We start from the raw sequence: 18,334 nt of genomic DNA, 5'->3' as shown, positions 1-18,334 counted from the left end.
CATTCCTGAGTGTCTGAGAAGCAGACATTTACCATTGCTCAGTCTGTGGGAAAGGCTTATTTTTACAATCCTTAGTACACGAGACTGGACTTTATCTATTTGTTCATGTGTAAAACAGGCTCTAGTTTTCCCCTCTAAAACAATGGATGGTGGGTTTTGGAATATGTAAGCATTGCAGTGCAAATTATAGACTACCTTGCAGACATCTCAATACAAAATTGTGGATGCTGCTACTGTCTTAAATGCACCTCAGTGCATAAAGCATGTTTTACTGTCCTTGGAATACTCAGTGATACACACAGAATGACCTTCATTATACAATAAGATGCATTATCCAGGGAATTATAGGTTTTATATAGACTTTTAAAAAATAGAAAATAGACTACCATATAGTTAATGGTGTATGAAATAGTCAGACGTCAGCGTATCTCTTGGTATGAAACTCAAAAATGAGCTCTGGTAAAGTCAAGAGAGTAAATAACCAGCCTTTTCTGGTGTGTGTCAGCAAACAGCAGTGATACATGCATTCCCAAGTTAATAATGCATTTAATGGTGATATCCAGTAAACTGTGTCTCCATGAACATTGAATGGCAGGTAGAGTCAGTGACTAAAACGACAAGCGTGCATAAAACTGTCAATGAAAAGCTTCACTACATATCTTGGACACACAAATGCCCGTGTAAGATAGGGTTTTGAATATTCCATAAAATAGTGCAATAATTCTGTAAGCCATGCTGCAGAACGTTGATTAAGTGGCTAAGAGGATTTACTCGATTTCCCAGTGAGTAAAACTGTCAGAGAGGAACAGAGAGATTTGCCCTGTAAAGGCAGAATTCAAGACTCTCTGTAGAGCAGCCGACATTGATGGATGGTCTTTGATAAATTCCTCCATGTAAGACAACAAACTCATACAGAAATATTGAACAGCTTAACCATTCATCTCAGGGAACGAGACGCTCTAGTGGAACCATGGTACAATTAAAAGTAACACATTCTACACAAACAGGAAAGCCTACCAACACCTCTGTTTTCTGAGAAGGCTGAAGACAGTGGGTCTATGCACATCGATACTCATATCATTCCACAGATGCTCAGTAAAGAGCATCCTAGCAAGTGGCATCACTGCACGGTACAGAAACTGCACTGTGGCAGACAGGAAGGCTCTACAACGGATAGTCAAGACTGCCCACCACGTCACCAACAATAGCCTACATGCCATCAAGAACATATATACAGAAGTGTGCTGAAAAAGAGCCAATAACATCATGAAGGATCCCACCCACCCTACTCATGGACTATTTGTCTCACTCCCATCTGGGAGGAGGCTACATAGCATCCACACCAGGACCACCAGACTCAAAAAACAGTTACTTTCCCCAAGCAGTAAGGCTGATCAACACCTCGACTCACTAACCCACCTCTCCACACCCCCAACCACCATCACTTTATCATTTCCTGCCAGAGTCACCTTAAGTTCAGACACTGGACATACAATCAATCTGTGTATATAAGACCATAAGACATAGGAGCAGAATTAGGTCAATTGGCCCATTGGGTCTCCTTCACCATTTCATCATGGCTGATCCATTGTTCCTCTCAGCCCCAATCTCCTGCCTTCTCCCTGTATCCCTTCAAGTCATGACCAACCAAAAATCTATCAAGAAGAAGAAGTAGAAGAATAGCCCTTAACTCGGCAGTGGAGTTATTGGGGCACCGTCTTTTGACAGTGTTTCTGTAGCAAGCTACTCTTGTTTTCACGAGGCCGAGTTGTCAGCTCAACGCTCAACCCGACTTGAATTCGAACTCGGGAACCCTCGCTCCGGAGTCCGGCGCTGATGTTATGGCACCACCAAGCGGGAAAAATCTATCAACCTCTGCCTTAAATATACATAAAGACTTGGCCTCCACATCTGCCTGTGGCAATGAATTCCACAGATTAACCACTCCCTGGCAAAAGAAATTCTTCCTCATTTCCATTCTAAAAGGATGTTCCTCTATTCAAATGCTGTGTCCTCTGGTCTTAGACTCTCCCACCACAGGAAACATCCTCTCCACATCCACAAACAAGAGAAAATCTGCAGACGCTGGAAATCTGAACAACACACACAAAATGTTGGAGGAGCTCAGCTGGCCAGACAGCATCTATGGAAAAGAATACATTCCATGTTTTGGGCCAAGACGCTTCATTAGTCCTTAAATATGACCCCAGTCTCCACAGCTGCCTGTGGTAACAAATTTCACAAACTCACCACCTTCTGCCTAAGTACATTTTTTAGATTTTTAGATTATGAGGACACTCAGTACTCGTTTATTGTCATTTTAAAATGCATGCATTAAAAAATGATACAACGTTTCTCCAGAATGATATCACAAGAAAACATAGGACAAACCAAGACTAATACTGACAAAACCACATAATTATAACATGTAGTTACAACAGTGCAAAGCAATTCCGTAATTTGATAAAGAGCAGACCATGGGCACGGTAAAAAAAAAGTCTCAAAGTCCCAATAGCCTCATCATCTCACGCAGACGGTAGAAAGGAGAAACTCTCGCTGCCATGAACCTCCAAGCGCCGCCAACTTGCCGATGCAGCACCATTGGGAGCACCCGACCGCAGCGGACTCTGAGTCCGTCCGAAAACTTCGAGCCTCCAACCAGCCTCTCCAAGCACCATCCTCCGCCGAGCACTTCGACCCTGCCCCGGCCGCCAAGCAACAAGCAAAGCCGAGGACTCAGGGCCTTCTTCTCCGGAGATTCTGGACCACACAGTAGCAGCAGCAGCAAAGCAGGCATTTCCAGAAGTTTCACCAGATGTTCCTCTGTACTCTCACGTCCGTCTCCATCAAATCAGGATTGTGCACAGCACCCTACTTGACAAATAACAGACATCACCATCGGAGTGGCCGCTGCGAGCTGTGTCGCGTCACCATCTTCTCCTCCCTACTTCTACAATTTTCTACATTCCCTACATTCTCCTCCCTACATTCTACATTTTTCTTAATCTCTGTTTTAAATGGATGCCCCTCTACTCTGAGGCTGTGCCCTCTTGTCCAAGACCTCTTGAAATGAATGCTAATATCACATTTGCCTTCCTCACCACAGACTCAACCTACAAATTAACCTTGAGGGAATCCTACACAAGGACTCCCAAGTCCCTTTGTGCCTCAGTTTTTTGTATTTTCTCTCCATTCAGAAAGTAGTCAACAGTTTCACTTCTACCGAAATGCATGACCATACACTTCCCGGCACTGTATTCCATCTGCCACCTCTTCACCCAACCTCCTAATCTGTTTAAATCCTTCTATAGCTTCTCTACTTTCAAGAACTACCTACCCCTCCACCTATTTTCATTATCATCTGCAAACTTTGCAACAAATGGCAGTACTGAGCACCCATGGCTGACAAGGGAGGTTAAGGACTGCATAAAAGCCAAGGAAAGAGTATAGAAGGTAGCAAAAGTGAGTGGGAAGTTGGGTAACTGGGAAGTTTTTAAATTCCAACTAAAGGCAACTCCACAGAAGGCAAAGAGTGGTTGTAGATGGGTCAAGTGTGAAAAACTTACCTCTGACATCCCCTCAGTACCTATTTCCAAACATCTTAAAACTATGCCCCTTTGTGTTAGCCATTTCAGCCTTGGGAAAAAGCCTCTGGCTATCCACACGATCAATGCCTCTCATCATCTTATACACCTCGATCAGGTCACCTCTCATCCTCCGTATTCTGCATGGAGGTTGATGACCAGTGGTGTGCCTCAGGGATTTGTTCTAGGACCCTCACTCTTCATGAATTTTATAAATGACCTGAATGAGGAAGTGGAGGGATGGGTTACTAAGTTTCCTGATGACACAAAGGTTGGGGGTGTTGTGGATAGTGTGGAGGGCTGTCAGAGGTTACAGTGGGATATTGTATGCATGCATTACTAAATGACAATAAAAGAGGACTGCGTGTTCTCATAATCTAATAATCTGATCTAATACTGATAGGATGCAAAACTGGGCTGAGAGGTGGCAGATGGAGTTCAACCCAGATATGTGTGAAGTGGTTCATTTTGGTAGGTCAAATATGATGACAGAATATAGTATAATGGTAAGACTCTTGGCTGTGTGGAGGATCAAAGGGATCTTGGGGTCTGAGTCCATGGGATGCTCAAAGCAGCTGCGCATGTTGACTCTGTGGTTAAGAAGGCATACGGTGATTTGGCCTTCATCAATCATGGAATTGAATTTAGGAGCCGAGAGGTAATGTTGCAGCTATATAGGACCCTGGTCAGACCCCACTTGGAGTACTGTGCTCAGTTCTGGTCGCCTCACTACAGGAAGGATGTGGAAACCCTAGAAAGGATGCAGAGGAGATTTACAAAGATGTTGCCTGGATTGGGGAGCATGCCTTATGAAAACAGGTTGAGTGAACTTGGTCTTTTCTCCTTGGAGCGACGGAGGTTGAGAGGTGACCTGATAGAGGTGTATAAGATGATGAGAGCCATTGATCATGTGGATAGTCAGAAGCTTTTTCCCAGGGCTGAAATTGCTGCCACAAGAGGGCACAGGTTTAAGGTGTTTGGGGGTAGGTATAGAGGAGATGTCAGGGTTAAGTTTTTTACACAGAGAGTGGTGAGTGCGTGGAATGGGCTGCCGGCAATGGTGGTAGAGGCGGATACGATAGGGTTTTTTAAGAGTCTTTTGGATAGGTACATGGAGCTTAGAAAGATAGAGGGCTATGGGTAACCCTAGTAATTTCTAAGGTAGGGACATGTTCAGCACAATTTTGTGGGCCGAAGGGCCTGTGTTGTGCTGTAGGTTTTCTATGTTTCACTCCAAGGAGAAAAGGCTTTTCACTCAACCCTCCATTCCAGGCAACTCCTTGAATGAGTTGCCTGCATCTCCTATAGTATCTCTATAGTATGCACATCCTGTAGTGAGGTGACCAGAACTGAATAAGGTACTCCAACTGGGGTCTGACCAAAGTCGTATATAGCTGTAACATTACCTCACAGCTCATGAACGCAATGATGAGCGAGTATCCACTCATAACGTGATACAGACATCGAATGGCTTGAAACTCCCACTCTGTATACTGGATAACCAGGGTTCGGGGTGTATACACTTTAAATTCTACTCGGTTTTGATAATCCTGCCTGTTCCATGAAAGAGCAAAATGTAGTATGAATCACCACAGTACATTTATGACATATCTAACAGGCCAGCATACAAAGCAGCAAATGAGAGCTGAATATATCTCTCTGCAGTTTAAGCAACGAGCAAGGAGATTATTTTTTGTTACTGACAGATCAAAGGGTGAAAACTCAACAATGGATTTCCTATTGGGTAATGCAGTGAGAGAGAGGCTGCTGATCCAGTGGAACATAAGAGACAGTTATGCATCCACTCATGCACAAAACTGGATCAAGCACTTTACCAGCCCTTGGTCTCAACAGCAGGAACTAAGCACACATACTTTAGTTCTTCACACAGTCACACCTTCAGTGTATTCCTTTATGATACACATCCCACTACTCAATATCATGAATAACTGGTCTAGAAAAAAAACAAAAAAAAGGGTTTGGTGTACTCCACAGTATATAGGTAGTCAATGACTGGATTTAGGTCTCATTATGTAAAGCAGAAATGATGGACTTGTGTGTCAGAAAAGATAGTCACAGTATATTTGGTAGGGAATACTGCAGTTTCGGATTCTCCTTGGTATGTGAAAAACTGATTGTTGAACTATGCCATACCTCTCAGTGCAGAGAAGCAATGAGGGATTACCTCAGTAAATACTGGATAGAATCCAGCCTACGCTGTTTGGTCAAATCCAAGGCATATTGCAGCATTTCCACTACACCCATGTACTTTTCACATTTTACCATATCCTCTGGGAACTCTAATCTTCACAATCATACAGAGATTCTAAAACATTTGTTATAGAATTTAACAATGACCTTGGCTAATAGAAGTGTTGATTCTGCCAGTTCTGGGTGTCAACATCTCTGAAGATTGATCCTGGGCCCAACACACTGATGCAATTCCCAAGGCACGCCAGTAGCTATGCTTAATGAGGAGTTTGAAGAGATTCAGTATGTCACCAAAGACTCTAGTAAATGTCTACAGATGTACAGTGGAGAACATTCTGACTGGTTGCATCACCAGCTGGTATGGGTGCTCCAATGCACAAGAACAGAAAAAAGCAACAGAGATTTGTAAACTCAGCCGACACTATCACGGGCACTAACATCCCCACATTCAACCCCATTCTCCCGCTTTCTCCCTGTAACCTTTGAAACTCTGATTCAGCAAGAACTTATCAAACTCTACTTCGAATGCATTGGATGTCTTGGCATCCAAAACCATCTGTGACCGTGTTCCACAGATGAACCATGCTCTGGCTAACGAGATTCCTCTTCTCTGTTCTAAGTGGACATTAATCTATCCTGAGGCTGTGACATCTGGAGCTGTGGGAGTCTGTGATGCTTCCTCCATATTTTGAAGGTGAAAGTGAGTATAGAAGGCATTGGACTCAATTGGAAACAAAGCTCTGACGTCGCCTATGTCACTTGATTTAACTTTATAAGAGATGATACCATTCAAGCCCTGCCACAAATGTCAAGCAGTTTTTGTTGATTCAGGTTTACTCCAGAATTCTCACTTTGCCTGTGAGATGGCTTTCTGGAGATCATACCTGGACCTTTTGTAACCTTCTTGGTCACCAGTCTCAAATGCTGCTGACCTGGTCCTCAGCACATTGCAGATCTCATGGTGCATCTCGGGCTTCTGTAGCAGTGGGGCAGTTGTAGAAGCTGAGGGACTTCAGGAGGGTATAAAAGACTTCATAGTGGTAGGTGAGCACAACATGGGAGATGTGTGTCCACTGTGGTGGGTAGAAAGGAGGGGTGTATCAGGGAAAAGTGTTGTGTTCAGGGGAATCTCAGAGAACCCCGTCATCCAGTCCATGCCCTCTTCTCAGTGTCACCGTCGGGCGGGAGGTACAGGAGTACCCCACAGCATCAGGGTCTTGAAATGGGATGGATGAATTCTCTCACCTCAACACTGAACCGATTCCACAACCTACAAACCCACTTTCAAGGACTCTTTACAACTCATGTTCTCAGTATTTTTATTTATTTGCACAGTTTGTCTTCTTTTGCACAATGGTTGTTTGTCAGTCTTTGTTTATGTATAATGCTTTGTAACAATTCTATTGCATTGTTGTTTTCCCTGTAAATGCCAATAGAATTTTATTGTGTTTATTTTCCTGTAAAGACATGCAAGAAAATGAATCTCAGGGTTGTATATAGTGAGATGTAAGTATTTTGATAATAAATTTACTTGGAACTTTTGTATTATTTGGGAGGTACTTGAATCAATAAAGGCTACCACGTAGATACAGCAAACAGCATTCTCCAACAGCTTCACCGCTGTGGCCATTCCTTTGGCCTGAAATCCTTACCCCAGACTATGGACCTTCCCCCAAAATGCCACAGGTCTCCTCTGCTCAGGTTTACAACCTTGCCGTTCCCCAGCCCTGCTTTGCCACTTCCACCTGCTTCACACAATTTGCCACCTGTACATCGAAACATACAGTGAAATGTGCCATTTGTGTCAACAACCAACACAGTCCAAGGATGTGCTGGGAAAAGCCTACAAATGCCATCGTGTTTCCGGTGGCAACATAGCATGCCCACAACTCACTAACCCCAACCCAGTCAGAATCAGAATCAGAATCAGGTTTATTATCACCGGTATGTGACATGAAATTTGTTAACTTAGCAGCAGCAGTTCAATGCAATATATAATATAGATGAAAAAAAAATAGAATAAATAAGTATACGTATATTGAATAGAATAAAACACAAGCAAAAAAACCCAGAAATACTGCGTATTAAAAGAAGTGGAATGTGGGAGGAAATAGAACACCTGAAGGAACCCCATCATCTAACAGGTCTCTGTCTTCCACTCCAGCCGTCTCTTTTTACCTGGTTTGATCTGCGTGTCACCCTCTTCAGTCCACTGATCACCTTTGATCCCTGTCTCACCACTGCCCTGCTCTTCTTTATGTCAGCCATCTCCCTCTCCATCCTCAGTACTGATGTAAGATTTTTTTACCCAAAATGTAGACAACTCCTTTCCCTCCACAGACACTGATCGAACAGCCGAATTTCCCCGACAATTTTTACGTTGCTCCAGATTCCAGCATCTGCTGTCTTGCGTGTCAAACCACTGTACTCATACAATAACTGAAATCCTGATGCAGGGTTTTTACCCAAAATATCAACAGTCCAGATCAATTCAATTCAAGTTTAATTGTCATTTAACCATACATCCAAACAGGACAGCGTTACTACAGGGTTAAGGTGTAGGGACACATGACCAACAGTCACTCAGAATAAGCACACATAAGATGACAATCAGGTAATAAGAGTCCCAGCGTCCACCCCACTTGCGACACCGAGGTTTGATGCCCAGCCCTCCCACACACAAATTGACAAACCCATACAGAATGTCAATAAAAATACAACTCCATTGAGAGCTGCTAAAAAATGTCTGCAGTCAGCCTCAACAGAGCTTGTCTTCTGCTGAGCGAAACCCTGAGAGGACACCAGAAAGCCACAGTCCTCAACAAATACCTCAGCCACTTCCTCCCACTTACCTGGTGCAGGGAGGCACGCATTTTAAACAGCTACAGACATGCTGGGCCTCAATATCCACCAGGCATACACTTCAATCTTCTACAGTGTGGATTTAATTTGGCCTTATTGACATTGATCAACAGAAAAAGACTCTTTTGCGTCAAAGTGAAAACAGATCTCTACAAAGTGATCTAAATTAATTACAATTATTAAACACAAAATAATTGATTGTATTAGTATTCACTCCTTTTCATATGACACACCAAATCATCACGGGTGCAGCCAATCGGTTTTAGAAGTCACATAATAAGTTAATAGAGATCTGGTTTTGAAGGCCTGTGTGCAGTCAAGGTGTTTCAATTGATTGTAGTAAAAATACACCTGTATCTGGAAGTCCAACTACTTGCAAAAACTACACCATGAAGACAAAAGAACACTCCAAGCAGCTCTGTGAAAAGGTTATTGAAAAGCACAAGTCAGGAGATGGATAAAGGAAAATTTCCAAGTCACTGAACATCCCCTGGAGTACAGTTAAGTCAATCATCAACATATGGAAAGAATGTGGCACAGCTGTAAATCTGCCTACAGCAGGCTGTCCTCAAAACCTGAGTGACCGCGCAAGAAGGGGACTAGTGAGGGAGGCCAGCGAGAGACCCATGACAACTCTGGAGGAGTTACAAGCTTCAGTGGCTTTGCCCAGGAGCTTCACCAGTCGCAGCTTTATGGGAGAGTGGCAAAGAGAAAACCACTGTTGAAAGAAACTCACATGAAATCTCGATTAGAGTTTGCCAGAAGGCACGTGGAGGCTCTGTGGCTACATCATGCTGTGGGGATGTTTCACTGCAATGGACCCTGGGAGGCTTGTGAAGGTAGAGGGTAAAATGAATGCAGCAAAATACAGGGAAATCCTGGAGGAAAACCTGATGCAGTCTGCAAGAGAACTGTGACTTGGGAGAAGATTTGTTTTCCAGCAAGACAATGATCTCAAGCATAAAGCAAAAGCTACACAGGAATGGCTTAAAAACAACAAAGTTAATGTCCTGGAGTGGCCAAGTCGGAGTCCAGACCTCAATCCAATTGAGAATTTGTGCTGGACTTGAAAAGGGCTGCTCACTCACACAACGTGAGATCCTCATGCAACGTGACAGAGCATGAGCAGTTCTGTGAAGAAGAATGGGGAAACATTGCAGTGTCCAGATGTGTAAAGCTGATAGAGACCTATCCACACAGACTCAAGGCTGTAATTGACTCAAAGATGTACCTACTCAATACAAATGAGAAAATCTACAGATGCCGGAAATCCAAACAACGCACACAAAATGTCGGAGGAACTCAGCAGGCCAGGCAGCATCGATGGAAAAGAGTACAGTCGACATTTCAGGCTGAGACCCTTCAGCAGGACTGGTGATAAAAAGCTGAGGAGTCAGAGTAAGAAGGTGGGCGGAGGGGAGGAAGAAACACCAGGTGATGGGTGAAACCGGGAAGGGACAGAGGTAAAGTAAAGAGCTGGAAAGTTGATTGGTGAAAGAGATTCAGGACTGCAGAAGGGGAAATCTGATAGGAGAGGACAAAATGCCATGGAAGAAAGAAAAGGAAGAGGAACACCAGAGGGAGGCGATGAGCAGGTAGGGAGATGAGGTGAGAGAAGGAAATAGAATGGGGGAATATGAAAGGGGGTGGCGTTACCAGAATTTTGAGAAATCAATGTTCATGCCATCAGGTTGGAGGCTACCCAGACAGATACAAGGTGTTGCTCCTTCAATTTGAGCATAGCCTCATCACGACAGTGGAAGAGGCCACGGACTGACATATCAGAATGGGAATGGGAAGTGGAATTAAAATGGATGGCCACTGGGAGATCCCGCTTTTTCTGGCAGACAGAGCGTAGGTGCTCGGTGAAGTGGTCTCCCAGTCTACGTCGGGTCTCACCGATATACAGGAGGGCACACCGGGAGCAGCGGACACAGCAGATGACCCCAACAAACTTGCAGATGAAGTGTTGCCTCACTTGGAAGGACTGTCTGAGGGTCCTGAATGGTAGTGAGGGAGAAGGTGTAGCACTTGTTCTGTTTGCAAGGATAAGTGCCAGGAGGGAGATCAGTGGGGAGGGATGAATGGATAAGGGAGTCACGTAGGAAGCGATCCCTGTGGAAAGCAGAAAGTCAGGGGGAGGGAAAGATGTGCCTGGTGGTGGGATCCCGTCGGAGATGGCGGAGAATTATGTGCTGGACGCGGAGGCTGGTGGGGTGGTAGGTGAGGACAAGAGGAACCCTATCCCTGGCAGCATGCAGGAGGATGGAGTAAGAGCAGACGTGTGTGAAATGGAAGAGATGTAGTTGAGGGCAGTGTTGATGGTGGAGGAAAGGAAGCCCCTTCTTTGAAAAAGGAGGACATCTCCTTCATTCTAGAATGAAAAGCCTCGTCCTGAGAGCAGATGGAGATGGAGGAATTGAGAGAAGGGAATGGCATTTTTACAAGTAACAGGGTGGGAAGAGGTATAGTTCAGGTAGCTGTGAGATTCAGTGTGTTTATAATGGCCATTGGTAGATAAGCTGTCTCCAGAGACAGAGACAGAGAGATGGAGAAAGGGAAGGGAAGTGTCAGAAATGGACCAGGTGAATTTGAGGGCAGGGTGGAAGTTGGAGGTAAAGTTAATGAAGTCGACAAGCTTGGCATGGGTGCAGCCCTGGATCTCTATCACCAATCAACCTCTCGGCTCTTTACTTGACCCCTCCTCACTCGCTCTCCCTCAGATCCCAGGCACAATGCAATGCAATGTTATTTATAAATGCATCAATCATACACCGTAAACTGCAGCAAAATATGGTAACTGTGCTAAAGGGCTGTGTACCACACTAACTCTATATATTTTACTGTGTTAGAATGGTGTATGTCCAGAAATACAGTAGATAAGCAATGGTCCCTGTTTTGTTCAAACAATAGGTTCTCAGATCTGACTCAACCAGACAGAAAGCCTCCAATCAATGATCCACTTAGAACTACAAAAACTACATTTATTCGGACAGAACAAAGCAAGCATTAAAATACTTATCTTGGCATGTGCAAGCCCCTTTCACTGTAGTAGACCTCTCGTTCTGCCGATCCATGATGCCATTCACAAGCAGGCCGATGATGAAACCCTGGGAAAATACTAACCCCAGGCTACCCCGATTACTCTGTTTTTATACCCGATCCACTGATAGGAAATGCTGCAGAAAGTAGAGCAAGACGCAGCACCAGCTCAAAGCACAGAGTCAGAACCAGCCAACACTGCGTTCACCATCTTCCCATGGCTCTTCCCATAGTAATGCATTCTCATGTTGAATTCCCAAAGTAGTAAACAAAGGTCCTGCAGCCAATTCTGTTACATTCAAGACCACAGTGATGATGAGATATCCAACAAGTATAAAGATTACAACAGAATCCCTCATGTCTGTGCTCATTTCCATCCACATAATTACCATTATTGCAATCCTACTTCCTATTTCAAACCATTCATTTTGTTTTTGGAAAAACCTTCCTATTTCGAACCATTCAATTTTTTTTTGGAAAAACATTCACTTTCAAAAGCACATAAAGAAATCAACATCAGACTGGAACCAGAAATGTGCAGAGGTTAAGGTGTAAGGACCAACCTTGGTGAAATATCACATCCTTGCTGCATGAAGGCACCCAGCGAGAACCAGAGACTGTTAAATATCCCAAACTCATTGGTCTGCTCAAGGCTTTGTGTGTCGGGTCCTTCCTCGTACTCCTCCGTCTGCCACTCATAGGGGCTGAATCTACTGACCAGGAACAGCACCACACTCACGCCTATGTAGGCAAACACGATGCACATCCAGATCTCGTACGCCAGCGGGTCCAGGAAGGAGAAGACTCCAGGCTTGGACTTCTGTGGCTTTTTAATCATAATGGAGATGCCCAGACTCATGAAAGGCTTGGAGAAGTCGATAACCTCCTCACGTACCAAGGTGATGGTTAATGGGGCCACTGCAATGTCAGCTTTCTGAAACACAGCAGGGAAAGTAAAGGTTCAAAGATAAGTTTACTTGTCATGAGTAGATCAAAACATCAAAACACACAATGGAATGCACCATCTGCATCAATGACCAACACAGTCCAAGGGTGTGCTGGGGGATGCCACACAATAGCATGGCCACAATTTACTAACATTAACCTGTACATCTTTACTATGTGGGAGGAAACTGGAGCAGTGGAAGGAAACGCAAAAAGTCACGGGGATAACTTACAAACTCTTTACAGACAACGGCGGAATTGAACTCTGATTGCCGATGCCGTAAGGCATTACTCTAACTGCTACGCTACTCTGCTGCCCCAGTGCAGCAGAATTAGCAGAGGCACCTCATCCCTACGCGTACAGCTCCTGACACCTGGTGAATTTGTCCAGAGCCCTGCCATATCATGTGCGCACTGTCACACTGCCCTTGCAACTATCTGTCCAACAATGGTCACCCGGACCTCTGCGTGGACTGCGCTGGAAAGAGGAGATGGGCAGTTCCTCGGGCAGAGGGGCAATGAACCCCAACTCAGGATCAGTATCAGAATCAGCTTTATTATCGTGACATGTGACACGAAATTTGTTTTATTGCAGTGGTACTCTGCAATACATTTAAAAATTTACTACAAGCTACAATAAATATAGTACTGTAATTGTTTTATGTATTACACTGTACTGCTGCTGTAAAACAAATTTCATGACACAAACAACACACATAAAATGCTGGAGGAACTCAGCAGACCAGGCAGTATCTATAGAAAAGAATAAATAGTCAATGTATTGGGCCAAGACCCTTCAGCAGGACTCCTGCCTGGCCTGCTAAGTTCGTCCAGCATTTTGCGTGTGTTGCTTGGATTTCCAGCAGCTGCAGATTTTCTCATCTTCATGACACAAACCTGATTCTGAATCGAGATTTTTCTTGTCAGAATGGTGGCTCACTAACACTGTCTCTTCCTCAGAGAACACAAAAGAGTACGATACAGGAACAGGCATTTCAGCCCATCAAGTCTGTATCGACAATGATCCCAGCTCAAACTAATCCCATCCGCCTGCACATGGTGCATAAGTCTCCATTCCGTGTCTGTCTCAAAACCTGTTAAATACCACTGTTGTATCTCCTTCCATCAGTAGCATCCTGGTACACCACCTGCAGAGAGTGTGCAGATGTTCACCAGGTTGCTGCCTGGATTAGAGAGCATCTGCTATAAGGAGAGGTTAGACAAACTTAGATTATTCTTTCTGGAGTGTCAAAGGTTGAGGAGAGACCTGCTAGAAGTTTATAACATGATGAAGGCCATTGATAGGGTACACAATCAGTGTCTTTTCCTCAAGGTCAAAGTGTTCAATGCTAGAGGCGTGCCTGGAGTGGTGGTGGAGACTGGTACAATGACAGTGTTGAACAGACTCTTTGATAGGTTCGGTACATCAATGCTCCTAAGGGCAAATTTACTTTCCCCTTACATTTGACCACACAAAGTGCAACACCTCATTTGGAGAGGTATAATACATTTGCAGAAGTATAATATGATTAGGAATAGTCAGCATGGCTTTGTCAAGGGCAGGTCGTGCCTTATGAGCCTGATTGAATTTTTTGAGGATGTAACTAAACACATTGATGAAGGAAGAGTAGTAGATGTAGTGTATATGGATTTCACTAAGGCATTTGATAAGGTACACCATGCAAGGCTTATTGAGAAAGTGAGGAGGTGTGGGATCCAAGGGGACATTGCCTTGTGGACCCAGAACTGGCTTGCCCACGGAAGGCAAAGAGTGGTTGTAGATGGGTCATATTCTGCATGGAGGTCGGTCACCAGTGAAGTGCCTCAGGGATCTGTTCTGGGACCCCTTCTCTTTGTGGTTTTTATAAATGACCTGGATGAGGAAGTGGAGGAATGGGTTAGTAGGTGTGCTGACGACACAAAGGTTGGGGGTGTTGTGGATAGTGTGGAGGTCTGTCAGAGGTTATAGTGGGACATTGATAGGATGCAAAACTGGGCTGAGAAGTGGCAGATGGAGTTCAACCCAGATATGTGTGAAGTGGTTCATTTTGGTAGGTCAAATATGATGGCAGAATATAGTATTAATGGTAAGACTCTTGGCAGTGTGGAGGATCAGAGGGATCTTGTGGTCTGAGTCCACAGGACGCTTAAAGCAGCTGTGCAGGTTGACTCTGTGGATAAGAAGGCATATGGTGAATCATAGAATTGAATTTAGGAGCCGAGAGGTAATGTTGCAGCTATATAGGACACTGGTCAGACGGCACTTGAAGTACTGTGCTCAGTTCTGGTCGTCTCACTAGAGGAAGGATTTGGAAACCATAGAAAGGGTGCAGAGGAGATTTACAAGGATGTTGCCTGGATTGGGGAGCATGCCTTATGAAAACAGGTTGAGTGAGCTCGACCTTTTCTCCTTGGAGCGACGGAGGATGAGAGGTGACCTGATAGAGGTGTATAAGATGATGAGAGGCATTGATCATGTGGATAGTCAGAGGCTTTTTCCCAGGGCTGAAATGACTGCCACAAGAGGGCGCAAGTTTAAGGTGTTTGAGAGTAGGTGCAGAGGAGATGTCAGGGGTAAGATTTTTACGCAGAGAGCGGTGAGTGTGTGGAATGGGCTGCTGGCAACAGTGGTGGAGGTGGATACGATAGGGTCTTTTAAGAGACTTTTGGATAGGTACATGGAGCTTAGAAAAATAGAGGGCTATGGGTAACCCTAGTAATTTCTAAGGTAGGGACATGTTCGGCACAACTTTGTGGGCCGCAGGTCCTGTATTGTGCTGTAGGCTTTCTATGTTTCCTATGTTTATACCTCATATTTGTCTGGATTAAACTCTGCCCTAATTTCAACCACCCTCTGTCCCACTGCATCCTTTGACAATCTTCCTCACTAGCCAAAACTCCACCTATTCATGCATTCTCTGCAAACTTATAATCAGGCACCCGACAATTTTTGTTTAAATAATTTCTATATATCCCAGCACTGATCCCTGAAGAACACTATGGTCTCTTCAGAATAGAGGATTCTTGGAGATATTCCATTATCCCTGGGGAACGATGTTGGGATGGAGTGGGACACTGGCCTGAGCCCATTCAGAACCAGCCATCATTAGCCAGCTCAGGGAAGCAACACTCCCACCCACAAATGATACTCACCGAGTACACTAGCTCCCCAACCATCCCATTCCACACTTTGCTCTCGGGATCCCGTGCTCCGTACTTCCCATCTGCCACGATGGCCAATTTGTACTTGAAGCCCACGTGTTTGGCGATCTCTGCTGCCAGCTCTACGCAGTAACCCTCATACTTATCATTCCCCTCCAGCTGCTCCTGGTTCTTCTTCAACATCACGTACGGGGGCTCCTGCAGGGACACAAAGCAAAGTCAATGGGATGCACATCCATCCAATCACAGAGCTCATCAATGAGGCAGAGCTCCACTCATCCAATCACAGACTATCAATGGAACAGAGATCCATTCATCCAATCATAGAACTCAGTTAACAAGACAGAGCTCTATCCATCCAATCACAGAGCTCAGTCAATGGGACGGAGATCCATCCATCCAATCACATAGCTTGGTCAACAGGTCGGAGCTCCATTCTTCCAATCACAGAGCGTTGAGAAGGCAAGAGCTCTATCCATCTAATCCTAGAGAGTTAGCAGGGTGGAGCTGCATTCCATCCAATTGCTGAATTGTCTGGTGCAACCACCCGTCTGAGGGCAGTGAGTGGGTGGTGAATGTGTGAGGGCATGCTGTCTCATCTGTGAGACTGTAGGATCCCGGAGGGAGAGAAAGTGATGAAGGACCGGTTGTTTTCAAGAGAAAGTGCCGAAGAGGAGTGAATGACAGAGATGCTGAGAACAGGCCATAGTGCACTGAACCAGGCCATTTGGACCATCATTTCCCTGCTCGCCATCATATGGTGGCCTCATTTGTTGAAGTTCATTGACCACTGCAATAACCTCTCCTGTTTTTCTCCCCGTGCTGTTCATAGACTTTGGAAGATAACAGGGGCCACTGTGGAAACAGGTTTTAATGGCAGTAGTTCAGGTTACAAGGTCTTTAGATGGTGAGCAAGAACCTGGTGGGCCGAAAGGCCTGTATCTTGGTCTCTATGATTCTGAGTAAGGCAGGGAAGAGAGGAAGATCTCACATTACAGTAGAGCTAGAGACCCTCGAAGAGTTGGAGGGAGCGAGGGCAGCAAACATGTGGGAAAAGTTGTGATGGTTGGTAATGGCTGTGGAGTAGAGTAACTGAACGTCTAATGGGACAGTATCAGGCTGAGGGGAGGCTGCAGAACCCTCACCCAATGCACCCGGGACAGCTGGACAGGGTTGGGAGCCAGGGGAGCACACTGTAAACACTGATCATAATTCCATCAGGTTCGTACAGTTACAGAGGAGGCTGAAGATCGTAAGCTAGTTGGTTATCCACGCCTGAGATACAGTTGACCACACATAGGCTGAAGATGGATACATGACATCTAACAGTGTCAGAATGGTGAGGGAGCAGGGAGGGAGGGCATAGGCAAGGATTGGGCCCCGCTGAGAAAAGAGATGGATCCCAATCCCAGACCCACCCACAGAATGAAAAGTGCAGGAGGGAGGGGAAGGAAAAAGAAAGTTCTGGGCACAAAGTGCAGCATGTACTGTAGGTCGAGGGTGCGGAAAAATCCTGGCAGGAAATTTGGGAAAAGGCTTGACAATGAAGAGACTAGTATACAGGGGCAGATGGGATGGAAAACATGAGCAGATACTGCGTCTACCTTTACTCAGGACAGGGATCCAGGAGGCCTGCATAATGTACCCCAAGGCTGAGGGAGGGGAGGGGAGGGTGTGAGCTCGGAGTACTCCTGCCCGGAATCACTCTGTCTAGAGATACATACTAGTATGGTGGTGACGATGTAGGTTTGGTTCTGGATGCCACTCGTGTCATTGCTGACGTGAAGATCACCCGTGGTTGCCACAAATTTGTCATCTTCATTCCAATAACCGATCTGCGTTGGTAGAGAGAATAGTAAATATGGAGAGATTGGGTCACACCACCCCATCAACACTCCTCCTCCCTATTCCAACCCTATCTTTACCAAGAGTGGGCAAAAAAGTGGCAGATGAAAAACAGCGTTGGAAAATGTATGGTCATGCATTTCGGTCGAAGAAATGAAAGGGTTGTCTAAATTGAGAGAAAATACAGAAAGCTAAGGTGCAAAGGAACTTTGGAGCCATGTGCAGGATTCCCTAAAGGTTAATTTGTAGGTTGAGTCTTTCGGGAGGAAAACAAATGCGTTGTTAGCATTTATTTTAAGAGGACTAAAATATAAGACCATAAGACCATAAGACAAAGGAGCAGAAGTTGGCCATTCGGCCCATCGAGTCTGCTCCGCCATTTTATCATGAGCTGATCCATTCTCCCATTTAGTCCCACTCCCCTGTCTTCTCACCATAACCCTTGATGCCCTGGCTACTCAGATACCTATCAATCTCTGCCTTAAATACACCCAATGACTTGGCCTCCACTGCTGCCCGTGGCAACAAATTCCATAGATTCACCACCCTCTGGCTAAAAAAATTTCTTTGCATCTCTGTTCTGAATGGGCACCCTTCAGTCCTTAAGTCATGCCCTCTCGTACTAGACTCCCCCACCATGGGAAACAATTTTGCCACATCCACTCTGTCAATGCCTTTCAACA

At 45.0% G+C, this 18,334-nt stretch overlaps 1 protein-coding gene across 5 annotated transcripts in view; it reads right to left on the bottom strand.

Annotated features, from left to right (window-relative positions):
• Window positions 1-18,334, bottom strand: part of LOC134349170 (glutamate receptor 1-like) — a 201,221-nt gene that overhangs the window by 127,511 nt on the left and 55,376 nt on the right. For all 5 annotated transcript variants that reach the window (XM_063053099.1, XM_063053100.1, XM_063053103.1 and 2 more), the window contains 3 exons: window positions 17,531-17,641; window positions 15,798-16,004; window positions 12,263-12,633 (listed from right to left, as the gene is read on the bottom strand). In XM_063053099.1, the coding sequence (XP_062909169.1) occupies window positions 12,263-12,633; window positions 15,798-16,004; window positions 17,531-17,641 (689 nt within the window). The remainder of the gene's footprint in view (window positions 1-12,262; window positions 12,634-15,797; window positions 16,005-17,530; window positions 17,642-18,334) is intronic.

Source organism: Mobula hypostoma, chromosome 7 (assembly GCF_963921235.1).
Source record: "Mobula hypostoma chromosome 7, sMobHyp1.1, whole genome shotgun sequence".
Classification (NCBI taxonomy): domain Eukaryota; kingdom Metazoa; phylum Chordata; class Chondrichthyes; order Myliobatiformes; family Myliobatidae; genus Mobula; species Mobula hypostoma.
The sequence above is the reverse complement of the archived record's forward strand: the minus strand, read 5'-3'. Positions and strand labels throughout refer to the sequence as shown.